Source organism: Eleutherodactylus coqui, chromosome 1 (genome assembly GCF_035609145.1).
Source record: "Eleutherodactylus coqui strain aEleCoq1 chromosome 1, aEleCoq1.hap1, whole genome shotgun sequence".
Taxonomy (NCBI): Eukaryota; Metazoa; Chordata; class Amphibia; order Anura; family Eleutherodactylidae; genus Eleutherodactylus; species Eleutherodactylus coqui.
The window spans coordinates 492,204,840-492,223,223 of record NC_089837.1 but is presented as its reverse complement, the minus strand read 5'-3'; the positions used below and the strand labels follow the sequence as shown (position 1 = coordinate 492,223,223).

General features: G+C 42.5%; 1 protein-coding gene across 1 annotated transcript in view; it reads left to right on the top strand.

Moving 5' to 3' along the window:
* Positions 1-18,384, top strand: part of CNTN5 (contactin 5) — an 802,468-nt gene that overhangs the window by 352,552 nt on the left and 431,532 nt on the right. Inside the window, exon 6 of the mRNA XM_066586592.1 lies at positions 2,912-3,007. Coding sequence (XP_066442689.1) covers positions 2,912-3,007 — 96 coding nt within the window. The remainder of the gene's footprint in view (positions 1-2,911; positions 3,008-18,384) is intronic.

The following is an 18,384-nucleotide window of genomic DNA, read 5'->3' as shown; positions in this document are numbered from 1 at the left end:
TGAGGGGGGCCTGTGGTGGGCTGTGAACGGGTACCCGGGTGGTTTCACTTCACTTCTGTTATGCCATATGCCTTTCATATGTGTCTCTTTTTCTCCTTTTCTCTTCTCATTTTCTTCCTTTTTCTTCCCATTTTTCCCCTCTGGGCTGTGCAGTAGTCACTATATGCTGTGATGACAAGATGGTTCTTTATGTGTTTTTCTTATTGTATCTCCAATACTAATATGTGATTCTAAAATGTTATCGATTTGGCATGCTGTTTACTTTTCAATAAAACGATTAAAAAAAATGTTTTAGACATTTCTAAGTGGAGTGAAATGGAAAAGGACCTGCAATTTTGCCATCTTGGGAGGGTCTCGTTTTTACGGTGTACACACATTGTGACAAAAAAGACAAGATAACTTTTTTTTGTGGGTCAGTATGATAACGGCAATGCCAAATTTAGGGCTTATTCACACGTCCGTATATCAGCCGGATTCTCACTCCCGGCCAATATACAGTGCCCCTTTCTGCAGGGGGAGGAGGCGGGCCAGGAGCAGTGCACTGAGCTCCCACGCCCTCTCTGCCCTCTTTCCGATCCCTCTCCGCCCTTCGCCACTATTTGCAATAGGAGGAGGTAGGGCGGATCAGAACTTAGATCCGCCCCTCCAATTGTAAACAGTGACGAGGGGCGGAGAGTGCGCAGGAGCTCAGTGCACTGCTCCCGGCCCGGCCCGCCTCATCCCCCTGAAGAAAGGGACACCGTATATTGGCCGGGTGTGAAAACCCGGCTGATATACGGACGTGTGACTATGCCCTTATACAGTGTTTCTTGCTGTACAACTTTTAAAAAATAAAATCTTTGAAAAAATTAGTTTCAGTCACCATCTTCTGACAGCCATGACTTTTATTTATCTTTCTATTGATGGGGTTGTGTGAGGAATTGTGTTCTTTTTTTCATAGGACAATCTATGGTTTCTATTGTACCATTTTGGAGTACATATGACTTTTTGATTGCTTTTTATTTTTTCTGAAAACGGGGGGGCAAAAAATATCACAATTCTAGTGTTGTGTAATTTTTCTGTCAACGTTCACTATGCTGGATAAATAATGCATTATTTTGATAGATCTGACTTTTTTGGACAAGGCAGTACCAAATGTGTTTTGGGTTTTTGTTGTGTTCTTTATTAAGAATATGGAAATGGATTTCTTTATAACTTTCATTATTCTTTATTTTTTACAATCATGAAAAAAAAAGTTTTAATTTATCTTTACTTCGGAGATGAAGGAAGAAGCTTGATAGCTAGCAGTGTTGCCTCGTAGTCTTGGGGTTCTAGGTTCATGTCTGGTTATGGACAACATCTGCATGAAGTTTGTATGTTCTCTTTGTGTTATTGCTTTTTTCCATCTCATCCTCCTCTGAAGAAGGGAGAAAAAAGAAGTGTGCTGGCTCAGTTGTTGTTAATTCTTGTTGTTCATCCCCCCTTTCTCTGGAGCAGAGCAGACAAGTGTGGTGGCTCAGTTGTTAGCACTGCAGCTTTGCAGTACTGAAGTTGTAGGTTCAAATCCAACCAAGAGCAATATCTGGATGAAGATTTTCAAAGTCTATGTAAATGTTATCCTTGATGGAATTTGATCCTGGGAATAAACCCAGCACTAAAAGACAAAAGTGCTAACAACTGCGCCATGTTCATAGAAGACATACCTGTCTGTTAATGAGTAGGATTTTTAACCCTATGTAAATCAATGAAAGTCAGAATCAGCTGTTTTGATTCACAATATATATATTTTTTTATATTTTCTGTTTTTATTTCGAAGTCCCGACCCAAATATTTCACTAATTACTCAAGACTAGCAATTACCTTTAACCCCTTGAGTGGCACACCCGGAAATTTTCCGGGACGAGCTCCACTGCTCATAGCGACATAGCTCGGAAGATTTCCGGGCTATGTATCACTATGGGAGCTGCAGAGCACAATGCCACAAGCTGTGACAGTCTGCTCTGCCTGCACAGTCCCACAGAGAACAAAGCAAGGGCTTTGAAAAACCAGCAGAAGATATTGCCGATCTGCCGGCAATCTCCTGCTTCTAAGTCTCCTGCTTTGTTTACAGGTTGCCATAGAGACCATCGGCTTGTCAGAAGCAAGCCGATGGTCTCTGTGGCAGGGGGAGCTAGTGCTTGGCTGTCAGAGGACAGCTAGGTACCAGCTCTTACAGCAGAGATCAGAGAAAACCTCCGATCTCTGCTGTGTTAACCCTTTACATGAGGCAGTCTATGTGACTGCAGCATGTAAAGGGCTGTCACTGCAGCATGTAAAGGGCTGTCACCATCAGACCCCTGGAAAGTGATCAGGGGGTCCTGATGGGTCCCTGTGGAAGTCCCCTAAAGGGACAAAAAATAAATAAATAAATAAAAAAAAAAGTTAAAAAATTATAAAAAAAATTATAAAAACACTTGTCTCCCTTTACTTTGTAAAAAATCAAAAATACAATCACACATGTGGTATCCATGTGTCATAATGACCCAGAGAAGGAAGTTAATACATTATTTAACCCCTTAATGACATGGCCCCTTTTTTTCTTTTTTCCCCATTTCTTTTTTTCCTCTCCCCTGTTTAAAAAAATCACAACTTGTCCCGCAAAAAACAAGCCCTTATATGGCCATGTCAATGGAAAAATGAAAAAGTTATGGCTCTTGAGACGCAACTGAAAAATTAGTTGAAATTCAATGGTTAGACCATTTTAAAAAACCTGCCCTGGTGGGCACGACAGGGTGGTAGGAAACCCGCCACTCAAGGGGTTAAGACGCAAGTACTGCCCCAATGTCCAATTTCCATTTGTAAAAATGTTTTATTTGTAAATAAGTATTAAATATTATTAATATTTCTGTTGTACGTTTCCTATATATAATACACTGTACTCTTTTATTCACAGATCTCGGGAATTTTAGTGGCCGTGTACGAAGTGCAGTTTCTGTAAGGGAAGGGCAAGGAGTAGTTCTTATGTGTTCTCCCCCGCATCACTCGCCAGGTAATATGCATGCCATAGTGCTTTATTATTAGATTTCTAATCATTGTAATTGCGCCAGGGCTAGAGGCCACAGTAAATGCCATTCCTATGTAGTCAAAGCTTTTAGTTGTGCTGAAATAAACCTGCATACCATAATAAAGCCATGTGACAAATAACTTGGTGTAAAGAAAAGGATATTGTAAATATAACTCTGTGTTGGAGTAATTATACACCTTTCTAGATGTCCCAAAATGTATATTTTGTGGAACAAAGCATAGTTCGCTATGTAGAAATATCCAACCGATTTCTTCACTTTCCATATAATATACTGTATAAAGGACATAAAATACAGGGTGATCATAATTAAAGGGGTATTCTGGTTTCAACACGTTATCCCCTATTCCATTGAAATCCCATACTCCTTGAAATTAGGTATTTGGAGGTCACTAGAGAAAAAACGTTGAGGCAGTACCCAATAAAAATTGTTGTGTATACTCAGTAATGGGGTTTAGATTTCTCAAAGAAAAAATGTTGCCACCAGAGGAATATGGGACACTGTATGTGAATGGTATGAATTATACAAGGCATTGCCTAAACGTGCCTTGCTCGTTAAACTTTATTTCCAGTGGGCTGATAGCTAATTAATCAAACATGTACAAGGAACACATATTGTGCCATACCTATAGGAGCAGGGAAGTGTTTTTCCCAGCTGGCCAATCAGCTATAATAGAAGTGTATTTATTCAAGTCCCGCCTTTATGTGGGCGCCGGTTATTGTCCTGCCTGAGGTGTTTGGTGAGGCAGAGGACTCCTCTCAGCTAAGTACCTGTAGCCATTTATTCCGTATGGTGTTTATCAATTCTACCGTATACTGTGTTATATGTATTGCTCTTTTCATCTGCATTTGACATCTTCCCTATCCTCCAACTAGAGCTAAACTAGGCCCCTTAGGCTCCTGACATGTGGCCACCCCTATCAGGGTGATCACTCTGCTTTTAGCCAGGTTCTGTAACTCTAAAATTGGTTAGGGATATAATTCTCATCTTCGTATTTGAAATATGTTACCTTTATTTCTTCTATTATGTGTTCCTCGTGATGTAATATATGTGTATAATGGTCTGTAGAGAACATTCCTTACGCCTTGGTGTGACATGTTGGTGATATTACATTTGTGCAGGGCACTGTACCTGTGTCCTGCACAAATATAATAATACATGCTGAGAGTTGTAGTTTTACAACAACTGAAGAGACACAGATTGGAGACATCTTTGATATTCAGTTACTTGAGATACAATGTGCTGACACTGCCGTTTGGGCTTCCATCTATACCCTCCGTCAACAAGGCTATTCGCAGTTCCTTCAATTTCGGATAGCAAGAACAGAGCATCGTGCAGCAACGGGAGCCTAAATGAAAACCTGCCAGATTTAATAGATTGTATTGAGAACCACTTGGATTGATTGTACAACGGATCTGACACAGCATCAAGACTTTGATTGTGGAGAGAAGCTACAATGGTGATATGAACAGGGCCTTAACTAATAGGAAAACAGTTCTTGCTTAGCGATACCAACACTCCACCACCAGGACCATTTTAGATGGACAACTGTAAGGCCATGTGCATGGCAGGATATATGCATGGAGGCTGTATGGAAACAGTCAATGAAATACAAAACCATGGCACCATATTTTAATTAGCCTCTGGGGAGGAAAACCTCCATAATATATTTCAGCACTTCGAAAACATCTCCAGAATCTGTCTTTTTCCTGCTGTGGAGATAGCAAAAACTGTTATTGTTGTCCTTATCCATTACCATCTCAACTACTGTAACTCAGTACTGATTGGTCTACCTCTCATTGCACTCTCCACCCTCCAATCTATCCTGAATCTAACCACCGGACTCATATTTTGTCCTGTATCGTTGTCGCCACCCTTTGCCAGTCACTATACTGATGCATCCACCCTGTGCCAGTCACTGCACTGATGCCTCCACCCTGTGCCAGTCACTGCACTGATGCCACCACCCTTTGACAATCACTACACGCCCTTTGACAATCAGTACATTGATGCTCCCACCCTTTTACAATCACTACACTGATGCCTCCACCCTGTGCCAGTCACTGCACTGATGCTGCAACACCCCAGAGAGGTACTCTGGACACTTGACTTACATGGAGAGCTGAGAGGAATGAGTGTTGGCTTTTCACGGCGGCACTTACCAGTCTCTCTTCCCTGATGGATGCAAATATCCAAGGCAGAATGGCAGGACACTCTTGACACCCCTAGGATAAGGAATGACAATAAACGGGATGATGGGGGTATTAGTTATCACTCGTGATGCCACCATTCCCACAAACCTGTATGCTACACAACAGAGAATAAACACATAAACTTGTGCGTAGTACCTCGGGACCCCAGGAACGTTAGGGCCCGGTATAAGTTACTTGGCAAACTTCAGCAAACAATTATATGCAGGTACAATTCTTCACAGAGAAAAACAGAACAGAGCTCAGAGATCATGGAGGATCTCTGATTAAATCGGTCCTACAGTCCACGTTCCACGTTAACTGTACGGTGCTGCTCCTGGATTGGGAGCACTCTGGAGAAGCAAAGGGGTAGCGGTCCCTCCACAGACACTCTGCAGTAATTAGTTACTCAAGAGATTAGTCTCAACACCCCGCACTGAGGACGCATGGGTGTGACTTTTAGTGTACCTCTGCGCTGTGATCCTAACTCTGGATGGCCATGCAGGAAAAACTTGTAATTTGAATTAGTACCTTTATGGTGGAGCTCTATATACAGAATTTCTGATGAATGCTCTCTCTTACTGGTTTTTAGGACTCCCTTCACTCACATCCAGATTTCAGTCGCTACAGGATATCTCTCCTTCTCTTCCATCTTCACCACAAGGAAGCTGAAGGTGCTTCCATGTGGCTCTGTGTTATCACTCTTTCTTCTGTCAGGCAAGATGGCACTATGACTGAAGATGAATCTGCTCTCAAACACTCCTGTTTATACATTCAGTCATACCACATGACAAACTGATACATTCACAGGCAGACTATGATTTTATGAAGAGTTAACCTCTCAAGCACCGCAGCTGTGCAACACACATACTGGATATAACACGCAGTGCATCTACATGAGACAAACATGTACAGCATTTATGGAGGGGACCAGAATGATATTCTGGGACACTACAATGCCTCCACCCTGTGCCAGTCACTACACTGATGCCTCCACCCTGTGTCAGTCGCTGCACTAATGCTGCCACCCTTTCACAATTACTACACGGATGCCTCCACCCTGTGTCAGTCACTACACTGCTTGTCTGTCCACCATGAAATACAGTTTTTACTCATCACTCTCACCCATAAAGCTCTCCACAGTGCTGCACCATCCTGCATCTCTTCCTACATTTCTGTCTACCACCCAACATGTGAGATTCAAATTTTTTACATAACACTGTTCGAAATTTACTATTATAACATATTATCCAGAATATCACATGTAACGTTCTGTAAGGCTTTGACAGAATGTATTATATTCATGGCGATTATTCATGACATGATGCAAGAAATGGGAAGGCTTAAAAGTTAAAAGAATGAGAGAAGTGAACAACATTGTATGTGAACATAAAACAAGCCTCAGATCCTGTACAAGAAGGGGTTCATGGTCTGGTTCTCATGTAAGAAAAACTTAAAATGCATCGCTGTGGTATAATAAGATACTTTCTTGCATTGTGTATAGAGCTCACTAGAGAACGGTACGCAGGATAACTGTAATTGTATTGTACATTATCAGAATGTAACGTTCTGTACCAAAGCTTGTTATACCGCAGCTCTATGGACTCCTTTACATAATATGTACATCAATAGTTCTTATAGGGCTTGTTCTGTTTTCACAACCCAATAAAGGCCGGATTCACACAGCCATATGCAAGCTGCACGGAGAAACTCAACCGCAACTTGCATTGGACAGCACACTGACAGACATCTTTATGCTGTCCAATCTTTATGGATATTTCATACTAAATGTCCAATTCTTGTCAATGAAAATGGGCGAGAAAGAGCGATGAGGGGCGCAGTTCAGGAGGACGTAGCACCAAAGAGGCCATAAGGGGTGTGCATTGTGAACATCTGGGCGAAGGACACTCGGAGAGGGAGCCCGGTCAGCATGCTTTTTCCCCCCTTTTTTTTGGTTCCCGTTAGTGTGAGGTGGGATCCCATAGGGCGGATTTGCCGTGGAATTTCAGTGCGGACTCATTTCAAGTAGCAGCAAAGTGGACAAGATTTTGAAAATGTCATCCAGAAGCTGCAGAAATAACCTGCAGAAAACCCATGTGCAGGGACTGCAGCAGGGGATTCTTTGGATGTGAAACCCATGGATGCTGTCACATCCAGGGGTTTCACCTTGTCAGCGGGGCTGGCGTCAGCCCCATTGAAAACATAGGGAGAAGATCACGCTTCCCTTTTTACAGCTTTGATAGCTGCAGCAGGGGATTCCTTCATCCCTGTAGGGAGTCCCCTCATCACCTCATCACTGAACACCCTACCGCTGCCATCACTGTGTTTAGTGATAAGGGGACACCCCACGGGGATGAGGGAATCACCTGCCACAGCGGTCACAGCTGTGGCAGAGGAGCCCAATGCTATCCCATTGCTTTCAATGCGGTGGGGAGATAAAGGCAACCCCCGCAGGGATTTCCGGGGAGGGGGGCTTAAATATATACCCTTCCTCAAAGAGAAGCCCTAACTGCAAGAAAAAAACCAAAAATAAATAATACATCACCCAGAAGCGCTCCCCGGGGCCCCGGCTTTTCTTCTTCTGATTGGCTGAGCGCTTTGACCAATCAGCTGAATTGGTCAAAGCGCTCAGCCAATCAGAGGCAGCACTTCCTGGAGGCGGGATCTTTTCAATCCCTGGCCAGAAGAGCATGAAGAAGAAGAGACGGTGACCCGAGAAGAACACTGCTTCTAGGTGATGTTTTTTTTTTTTTTTCCTGCAGCTAGGGCTTATTTAAAGGGGTTGTCCCGCGCCGAAACAGGTTTTTTTTTTTTTCAATAGCCCCCCCGTTCGGCGCGAGACAAACCCGATGCAGGGGTTAAAAAAAAAAACCGGACAGTGCTTACCTGAATCCCCGCGCTCCGGAGACTTCTTACTTACCTTGTGAAGATGGCCGCTGGGATCTTCTCCCTCGGTGGACCGCAGGTCTTCTGTGCGGTCCATTGCCGATTCCAGCCTCCTGATTGGCTGGAATCGGCACGTGACGGGGCAGAGCTACGAGGAGCCGCTCTCCGGCACGAGCGGCCCCATTCAGAAAAGAAGAAGACCGGACTGCGCAAGCGCGTCTAATCTGGCGATTAGACCCTGAAGATTAGACGGCACCATGGAGACGAGGACGCTAGCAACGGAACAGGTAAGTGAATAACTTCTGATAACTTCTGTATGGCTCATAATTAATGCACAATGTACATTACAAAGTGCATTATTATGGCCATACAGAAGTGTATAGACCCAATTGCTTTCGCGGGACAACCACTTTAAGGGCTTTGACAGTGGGATTTCCTACTATCAATATTGCACTGATTAGCACGAGAAATGCATTTTTGTATGAATTGAAAAACGCTGTCCTATTTTGTTTCCTGGATCAAATATTAAACGCATGTGAAACCAGACATGTGACCGCTTTCATTGCAAAGCATTGGTTCTAATAGATCTGTTTTAAAAACGCGCCTCTACAGGCATTTAAGATTCGCTCGTCTGACTGAGCCCTTACTGTACTCTCTGTATGCACAAATCATGCACATTTGTGCGCAAAAAAAAAAATGCAACCATTCATTGAAATGTGTACTGAGTGTAATTCAGTAAGCGAGCACGCAAAAAATTGGTGCAGTTCTCTTTTCCTGCACCAAGGGCCCCATAGAAGTCGATAGGAGGTGCGCAAATACGCACTCAATATGCGCACTAATGCTAAAGTATGCTGCACAATTCCGCAGGAAAAAGAACACAATTGGACTTCATTAGGCGTAATAATCTTTAAAACCACGGAAGAGGCGCGGCACATGCAGGTGCGAACTGGCCCTGTGTGCTGAAGAAGAACAGCACTATGGGCCGATACGCATGCAAATCAACCTCATGAACTGTGCATCCACTCGTGTGAAGCCGCCCTAAAACGCTGCGCAAATACGTTCGTGCGAATCTGGGCTTATGTGTAAATAAATATGTGCGTAAGGATTTAAACAGACAGATGTGTTATGCTGCTTTTTTGCGCACAGGATTTTGGTTACGATGGGTTCATTCTTTTTTTTTTTTGTGCCCGTTGTTTCCACGGGCACAAAAAAAGTAGGACCCGCTCTATCTTGTGTGTGTTTGCGCACCAAAGGGCTACATAGAGATCTATGGGAGTTGGGCAAACACGCACATCTACCCGCGTGGGTATGCCCTAAATGCAGAGCATCCCCGTGATCGTTGGCACTGCCTTAGACTGATTAGCCTTTTAAATCAGAGCGGGGTGATTCCCCCGTCCGTGTGAATGAGCGGTGCTTGCGCAAATATGCAAAAAATTGCGTACTGCCTAACACACTCGTCCGCCTAAACCCTGATACACAGGCTGAATACGTTCGTCTGCATGGGCCCGTACATGTGTCTATAAGGTGACACAACTTGCGAGAAGCAAATTACTGAAGTCAAAGCCAAGTAGTAAAATGTTAAATAAGAATCTCGCATCGAGTGACTTTTACACTTTTGTAACTCGCTGTCATTACGGCTTTGATGCACATAACAAATAATTGCAAATTTCAAGCTATTTGAAATATGAACTTCTAATCCGTCTGCTAGGATTTAATGTTATCACTTGAGGAGTAACATAAAGCTGATTCATTTGTTTCCGCGTTAGTGGAAATATTGAAGGTGCTTAATATAGGCTGACATATTTCTTTATTATTGTGTTATTTCTCGGCTGCTCTTCAACTTCAGACTAAGAAATCACATGCCGTAAATATATATCACAAGCCATGTGCAGGCGGCGTAATTAATATCATACTGTCATGCCAGCATACTGGAGCCACAGTTATCACCGGCAGAAGATGCTTCTGACTTCACGTAGGGAGCGGAGGGGGAGAGCAAAGGACTCCACATAGAGAAAACCCAAAGAGAGGAAGCTGATAAACTTCATAGTATGTAGTGATGAGCGAGCATTGCCCTTAGCGAGTACCTGCCCGCTCGGGAGAAAAGGTTCGGGTGCCGGCGGCGGGCAGGAAGCTGCAGGGGAGAGCGGGGAGGAACGGAGAGATCTCTTTCTCCCTCTTACTCCCCCACACCCCTCTGCTGACTGCCGCAACTCACCGCTCCCCCACGCCGGCACCCGAACCTTTTCTCTCGAGCGGGCAGGTACTCACTAAGGGCAATGCTCACTCATCTTTAATAGTATGTCTTTATAGGGGTCGGAATCCATTGCTTTCTTAAGGGTCCTTTTAGACGAGCCGATTTATCATTTGAACAAGCGAGTGATGTCATCGGTAGCTCGTCCGCTCTCGTGCCACCGGCGGGCAGATACATTGTGGGCTCATTCAAACGAGAAATCATTCAAAATCTTTCAATCTGTAACACTGTATGAGGGTAAGAGCACATGGAGGCATGCGCTAATACACTCGCTGCTATGGAGCGTATCAGCGCATGAACCGGTTTAAAAAACATTTCGGACTATTCAAACTCTGCACTAGTGCATGCAAAGCGGGAAGATAGGCCCTGCCCTATTTTTGTCCCACGTAGTATTAATGCCCGATAGTGGAAACTAAACCATTGAAATCAATGGTTTTGTTTCATCCCATTATATGGACAATGTGGTCCCCCCTTCCCCGTTCCTCGGCACTGTTCGGTTCAGTCCAGAGACCGAAGCGTTCAGCTGCAGGGATTCGCCATTCCTGCTCCCCATTGGTAACTGGAATCCTTAGCCCAGGTGTGAAAGCACCATAAGATATCTGTATCTGCTTTAAGCCGCCTGCACACGGGCGGATTTGCATTTGCGGAATCCGGAGCAGGCGTGCTATTGAAAAACGTTTTTTCCTCTATATGAGCAGAAAACAATTGCAATTTTTTTGCTCGCAGAGGAAAAATCGCAGCACGCTCTATTTTTGTGTGCATTCTGCACGGACGGCTTCCATGGAAGTCAATTGAAGCCGTACGATCCACGGCCCTTCCACAATGACATTGCAGAAAGGTTGGGGATTCTGTATGATCGTTAGGCGATGATGCGGGAAAAGCAGAGGTTTACAAAAAAAAATCTGTACTGCGCGTGTCCGATGGCTCGCAGTACAGAGAAGACACAGAAAAGGCAGGTACGCGTGGATGCCGGCTGGGCGCAGGGTTTGATTACACATGCGGAATCCGACCCGCCCATGTGCAGCCGGCCTTGAGAAGCAGCACTTTATCACATATGTATATGATTAAATAAAACAATTGTTACTTTGTATTCGAAGCATAAACAACTCCGCAAACAGGAACAAGTAGGCCTCCCTATTCTGCATGTACCTAGAGGAGAATAGCCGGCTGCATCGAAAACTCTCCTCTAAAAACCCCGATGAATTATTTATGAGAATTTAGATTAAACAAATTAGGTTTGCTTGAAATTAGACTCAATTTGGGTAAAACAGCATACAGCATTTGTTGTTTTATCGCTTCTGAATTGGAATTTGTGGATTTAGAAGAAAGTAGCAGATGCTTTAATAGTTTAAGCAATTTGTGAGCTCATCTATAGAGTGACGGCGGTAGGAAAGCTGTTACCGCGCTGACTGCGAGGTGTGAAAACCGACGTACAGTAATATCAGAAGTAGGGCTAAAGAAGTCAACTAGTAATCATATAATACAGACAGTGCAATACATACACAACCAGGAGAGGCGATACTGTACACCGAGTCATTTATGGACTAGGAATCAGAGAATGTAACCGAACTACGTAGCGTTGACACTTTATGGCGTAGTCGTTCTTAAAATCTGCTTCTCGATTGCCAATGGAAGGGCACTCAGTTGCCATGGTGGAGGCATGCTGCACAGATGTGGGAGGCTCTATATATACTCACATTTACTTAATAGTGCACATAATTGCAAGTGCAAATAACCAGTGTCAGGCAGATGCTAGCAAGTCGAATAAAGAGTTGTGGGATATAACAATAAAACAGGCAGAAGATAAGAATATAGTTTTACTGCATACAAAGCATATATGGACTATATGGAGTATTGATTGCAGGTTTTAGCTGCCTGGTGTGTTCTGTACTGTGGCATCGCTGTTTGCATTATACTTGTACTGTAATATCACTCTTTATTATCTTTTAGGTGTAAATTGGTATCTCCCTGCTCGTCTCTAAAGATTCAGGGGCCGGCGAGGGTGACAGGTGAGTTGCGGCGGGGAATGGGGGGGAGAGAGGGAGAGAGAGATCTCCCCTCCGTTCCTCCCCGCTCTCCCCCGCCACTCCCCGCCGGCCCCCGAATCTTTAGAGATGAGCGGGGAGATACTCGGCTAAGGCACTACTCGCTCGAGTAATGTGCCTTAGCGAGTATATTCGCTCATCTCTAGTCCTCAATAGTTAATCTGCCGGGTCTGCTGCTCGGGACCTTGCATGTGACATCACTGCATTTATTATCCCTGTAAAGCTTTGTGTTGTCGGCAATTTGATCAGTTTCCCATCAATCCCCCTTTCAAGATCATTTAAAAAAATGTCGAACAACACTAGGCTGAGGATACAGCCTTGTGGTGCCCCACTTGATACATTCTTCCACTTGGATGTGCAGCCATTTATGACAACTCCTTGAGTACGATCACTCAACCAGATGTGAATCCACCTAACAGTTACCTTGTGAATCCCATATTTGGTCATTTTTTTCAATAAGTATGGTATGAGATACTTTATCAAATGCTTTACTAAGGTCAAGAAAAACTATATCCACCGCATTTCCCTGATCAACCCAGTCGGTGATTCTGTCATAGAAGGAAATTAGATTAGTCTGACAAAACTTGTCTGTTACAAACCCATGCTGGCTCTGGTTAATTACTTTATTCTCATCCAAGTACTTGCATACATGCTGTATAATAATTTGTTCAAAGATCTTTCCTGCTATAGAAGTCAGGCTCACTGGCCTGTAGTTTCTTGGATACATCTTCTTCCCTCTTTTGAAGATAGGGACAACATTTGCCCTTTTCCAATCTTCTAGGACTTCTTCTATTCTTCAAAAATTTTCAAAGATGATGGCAAGTGTTTACACAATTACCTCCACTGCTTCCTTTAGTATTTAGGATGCATTTCATTTGGACCTTGAGACTTGAATTCATTTGTTAGCTAAGTGTTCCCTCACCATCTCTCTGCTTACAGTAAGCCTGCATTCTTTTATTCCCCCAATAGCACAGGGAAGATCAGTTGATGTTCCATCTACTTTCTAAGAGAAAACAGATACAAAATAGGAATTTAAAAGTTTGGTCTTCTCAACATCATTCTTAACCAATTCACCATTTTCATCTTGTAAGCATCCAAATAACATCTTTGACTTTTCTTTTGCTTTTGACATATCCCCTAAATCCTTTTTTATGGCTTTTGGCCTCTGTTGTAAGCCTCAATTCATTATTAGCTTTTCAGACACTTGCCCTACAGTTTCTGCAGGCCGCATTATATTCTTCTTTAGATATTCCCCCCTCTTTACATTTGATAAACATGTTTTTCTTCTTTTTTCACATGTGTGCAAGTTCTGTGTTCATCCATCCTGGTCTCTTTAAATGCTTCCCATTCTTCCTTCTTCTAGGGATTGTTAACTATTGTGGTTTGAGACATTTCTGTCATTAAAAACTTCTTTCTACCTAAAAGATTATTCCTATCCTTTTTCTGAATTTATTAAAATCTTCCTTTCTGAAATCCAACCTTGAGGTCTGAGTTTTCTCAGGTTTTCCTCCCCTTTTATCCAAAATTCAAGGATAGCATGATTGCTGCCTCCTAGTTCCCAGCCACCCTTACTTCCTGAACCATTCCCTCCATGTTGGTAAGAATTAGGTCCAAGATAGCAGATCCCCTTGGAAGATAAAGTTGTCAGCAAGAGCGGATAAGAATCAGTTAGATCCATTACTTTTTCCCGAGAGAGATTCCTAACAAATGTCTGGATAGTTAAAATCTCCCATCATCATCACCATAGCATCCATAGGGTGGGCCACGGGTGCGGCACCACACTCTTATGAAAACTGTTTAAAAGAAAATTTGTCTTTGTTACCTATAGCAGCCAATCACAGTGCAACAAGGGAGGGCGGAGTCATTTTGATAACATTCCTCACTATATCAGACTCAGAAGTGTATATATATATATATATATATATATATATATATATATATATATATTGGCCAACACTCCCCCTCGCAAACACACACCCGACATGTTATGGAGTGCCCTGAATGACCCCCACGTTCACCGAATATGATGTTATGTACTGTAGACAGTACAAGATTACATTCACTTAGGAGACCCAGGACTGGCAGGAGTCATTGACACTGGAATGTTGCAGAATCCATAAACTACATATATTACATATTTTTCATTGTGACAGCTTCAGCATTTTCAGTCCTTTTTGTTCATCCCAGAATACCACTTCAATACCAGAAATAATCGTCAGTACACGTGCATTCATGAAAGTATGCAATTAGAAATGAGCAAAGCTGTGACATGTGCCGCCACATTATGCCAAAGAACACATTTCCCACTAAAGAGCCTTTTTGTATAAGGAAGTGGATGCTGCAGTAGAAGTCTGTACTAAAGCATTCTATATGTGAAAATAGTGTAAGTTTTAGCTATACTTTGTCAGCTTCTAGCGTAAATTATAGTAAATGTGATGGTCTTTGTATCCTAATGATAGCTTCCACCTACAAAAAAAAAAGTATTGGGGTCCAGCATTAAACTTCAAAAACAAATTCTCAGTGTTTATGAGTGACTGTCTTAATATAAGTTATTTGGTGTAAGATATTCTTATTCGCATTGAAAGTAGCGCAGCTCATCGTGAACAGCTCGGCAAAAAAAAAAAAAATGAATTTTTGCTGAATTGGATGGGGTCATCCTGACCAGATTTTTAACAAAAATTGACTAAAATAAAAATTAAGTGTGTGTTTGTTTTTTTTTTTTGTTTTTTTTCTATGAATGTGGCTCAATTGTGAGCACTCTTGTCCTTGAAGAGTGCCAGGGTCCTAAGTTCAAATCTCATCAATGCTAACATCTGCATGGACTTTGAAAAACTCACCATGTTGTTGCCCTTGGAACCTACAACTCCTGGACAGATGTGCTAACAACTGAGCTACCACATTTGTCTGTTCCATGTCAGATAAAAAGAACAACAAGAGTAAACACAAGAGACTCATCCTGTTGTTCCCCTCAGTGAGACTTGAACCTACAACTCCAGCACTGCAAAGCAACACTGCTAACATCTGAGCCACCATACTTGTCTATTATGTTCTAGAGGGGGAGAAGAACAGGAAAAAAAACACTTAAAAACCCATCCGGATGGTTCCCTTAACTGAGCCACCACGCTTCTTCTTTTCTCTCTAGAGGAGGAGAAGAACAATGTTTGAGAACCTTCAAACTCCTTTTAGATGTTGTCTACAATCAACTGTGAATCTAGAACCTCAGTGCTACAAGGTAATACTGCTAGCCTCTGGGCCACCAAGCTTCGTACGTCTTCCTCCTCCTGCTTTTTCTTCTCCAGAAGAGAAGGAAACAAGTAGAAATGGAAAACGATATTCTTATTCTCCTTCATCTCCTTCTTCCTTTTCTCATTTTCTTTCTCTTTCTCCTCCTTTTTATACTTTTTCTCCTACTACTCATTGTCCTTATTCTTCTTCTGTGTCACTGTCTTCTTATTCTTCTTCTCCACTGGAGAAAAAAAGAGAAAAGGAAAACCAGAAGAATGAAGAACGAGCATGGTGGCTCAGTACTGGCAGCACTATTGCCTCGCTGGCCAATGGCAACATTTGGATAGTGCTTTTTCTTCCTCTTCTCCTCTGGAGGAAAACGCACAAGCCTAGTGAATCAGTTGTTAGCATTGTGCTTTGTAGGTTTAACTCTAACCCAGCGCAACATCTAGACGATTTTTTTATGTTCTCTTTGCGTTTATTCTTGTTGTTTTTCTCTTGGTCCACAGCAGAAAGGACAAGTGTGGTGGCTCTGTTGTTAGCACGGCTGCCGAGCAGTGCTGAAGTCCTATGTTCAAAGCTGTTCAATAGCAACATCTGGATGGAGTTTTTCAAAGTCCATGTAGATGTTGACCTTGATTGGATTTAAACCTCAGAAAAGCAAAAATCCTGATTCACGATAATTTTTTGAAAATCAAGGTGGGTAGTCCCGCCCCACATGTTTCATTAATCACTCAACACTAATTGCAAGGCCTATTAAAAAGTTAAACATTAACTTATAGGGAAGCCACCTTTTTAAGAAGTAGAACGGCATTCATTATCATCTCCTATTTTCATACTTGAATTTATACATCTGTTTGTAATGGTTGTGGCCAAAATACCTGTCAGTGAGTCAATAAGGATGCTTCCACCTGGGCGGACACACCACAAGGCACAGCTTAAGCTGCGGAATTCTACACCAAAATCTGCAGGTCGAACTGAAGATTTTGATGTGGAATTGCAGGCAGATTTAAGCCAATTTCATTTCCATATCAGAATCTGCAGGTAACCCTTGCAGAGTAATACCGCCCATATGAAAGCACCCTAATAAGGAATGATGTCAACATACTTTTGCAAGTATAGCGTATCTAATTAGGAGAACGTGCCATATTGTTCACATCCTGGCAACAAGAAGTTCCTCTTTGCCTGTCTACAGGCTCTCGTTAAATGTTCTAAAATCCTTTTGCCCATCAAAAATTCTGCCTTGCATAAAACAGATAAAAGGCAGGGAGGAGGGAGATGCAGCTGCAGTTTCTCACTGTGTCTATGAAATCCCTTGCTGTGAAAGAGGAGGGGCATCAGAAAAGGAGGAACATATGATCTGTTCAGTGCACACATTACTCATCAATGTAAATTTACAGAAAGCAGGCAAATGCAAAGATGCAACTCAACACTTCTGACTATGCTCCATCTAATACACAGTTTTAGCTGCCTAAGAAGTGGTTAAAGGTACTCTTTAACTAATTTTTTTCAAAAAGTACCAAAAAACATTTGGTAATTTCTTACAATGCTGTGATTTCCCTTCAATTTTACAAAGCAAAGTACTGGTGACATTTTTTGTGATATTTAGGTTGTCGTTAATTGCTCCGGTCAGCTGTTTTTAAGAGTCCTTCCTGCCTGTGGCTATTAGTTCAGACGTCCCATTGATCTAGCTCCATATGTGAGCACTATATCCTCTGTCATGTTCCATATAAGTCAACCGCTCAGCATCACGTCCGGTTGTAGAACACACAGCAGCTGCTAAACTCCAACATGCTTCAATCGCTGATTGCCCTCTCAGCGAATGCTGGTTTGATCATGGTTTTGGCTCTTATTTTACATCACGCTCGGTGGACGCTACAAGGGATTTTCCAGCTGCGCAAGTTTTTAGGAATGAAGTGCTTGTGATTAGACTATAAACTGGCAGCACATTTGCATAAGGAGAAGTAAATGATTGTACTTTGAAGTCAAATGGTACAAAATGCGATCATAATTTTGGAATTCAATCAGGACTTTCAATCATATTTTACCTTTAGCACAGATGTATCAGGTTTTATGTTTGTGTAGAAGATGGGATATTGCTACCAAATGGCCATTTAGTGACACGAGTGGTGATTTCCAATCTCGGATCTACAATAGGCTATACATTAGACAACTGATGGGTATCAAGACAGCAGCAGGAGGCCATGATTGAAGGTAGACAAAGACTATTTGTCAGTTCGGGTTTTGGTTTTCTCAGGGTCATTTAAAAGTACTTTTAAGCCTGTGGGAGGTCCCATTGGACTCCAAAAATCTGTTTACTTCTTCACTATATCTAGTGGCCAGATTGTAATTGTTTGGTTGACATAACAGTGGACAAATAGTCATGTATATAAAGCATTCTGGCCGTAAGGTGAGGTAGTTAATACTCCAAGTTACCAAGTGAAAGAAAAGACAGCGATAAAAAGAAGGAAAAAAGTATAAATGTCACAAATTGAATTAGTATTGTTTAACTTACATCACAGATTACATTATAACAAGAATAGATAGATTGATATGAGATAGAAAGATAGATAGATATGAGGCCTTAGTCACACGGGCATTTTTTCACGCGATTTGCGGATCGCATGACGGATGCGCATCCGCAAATCGCGTGACCGGTGCGCGCAAGTCGCCCGCAAATCGCTCGAAAATCTGCTCCTAGCCGCGTTTCATTAGAAATGGGCCGGAGCTGTCCAGCGCATTGCATT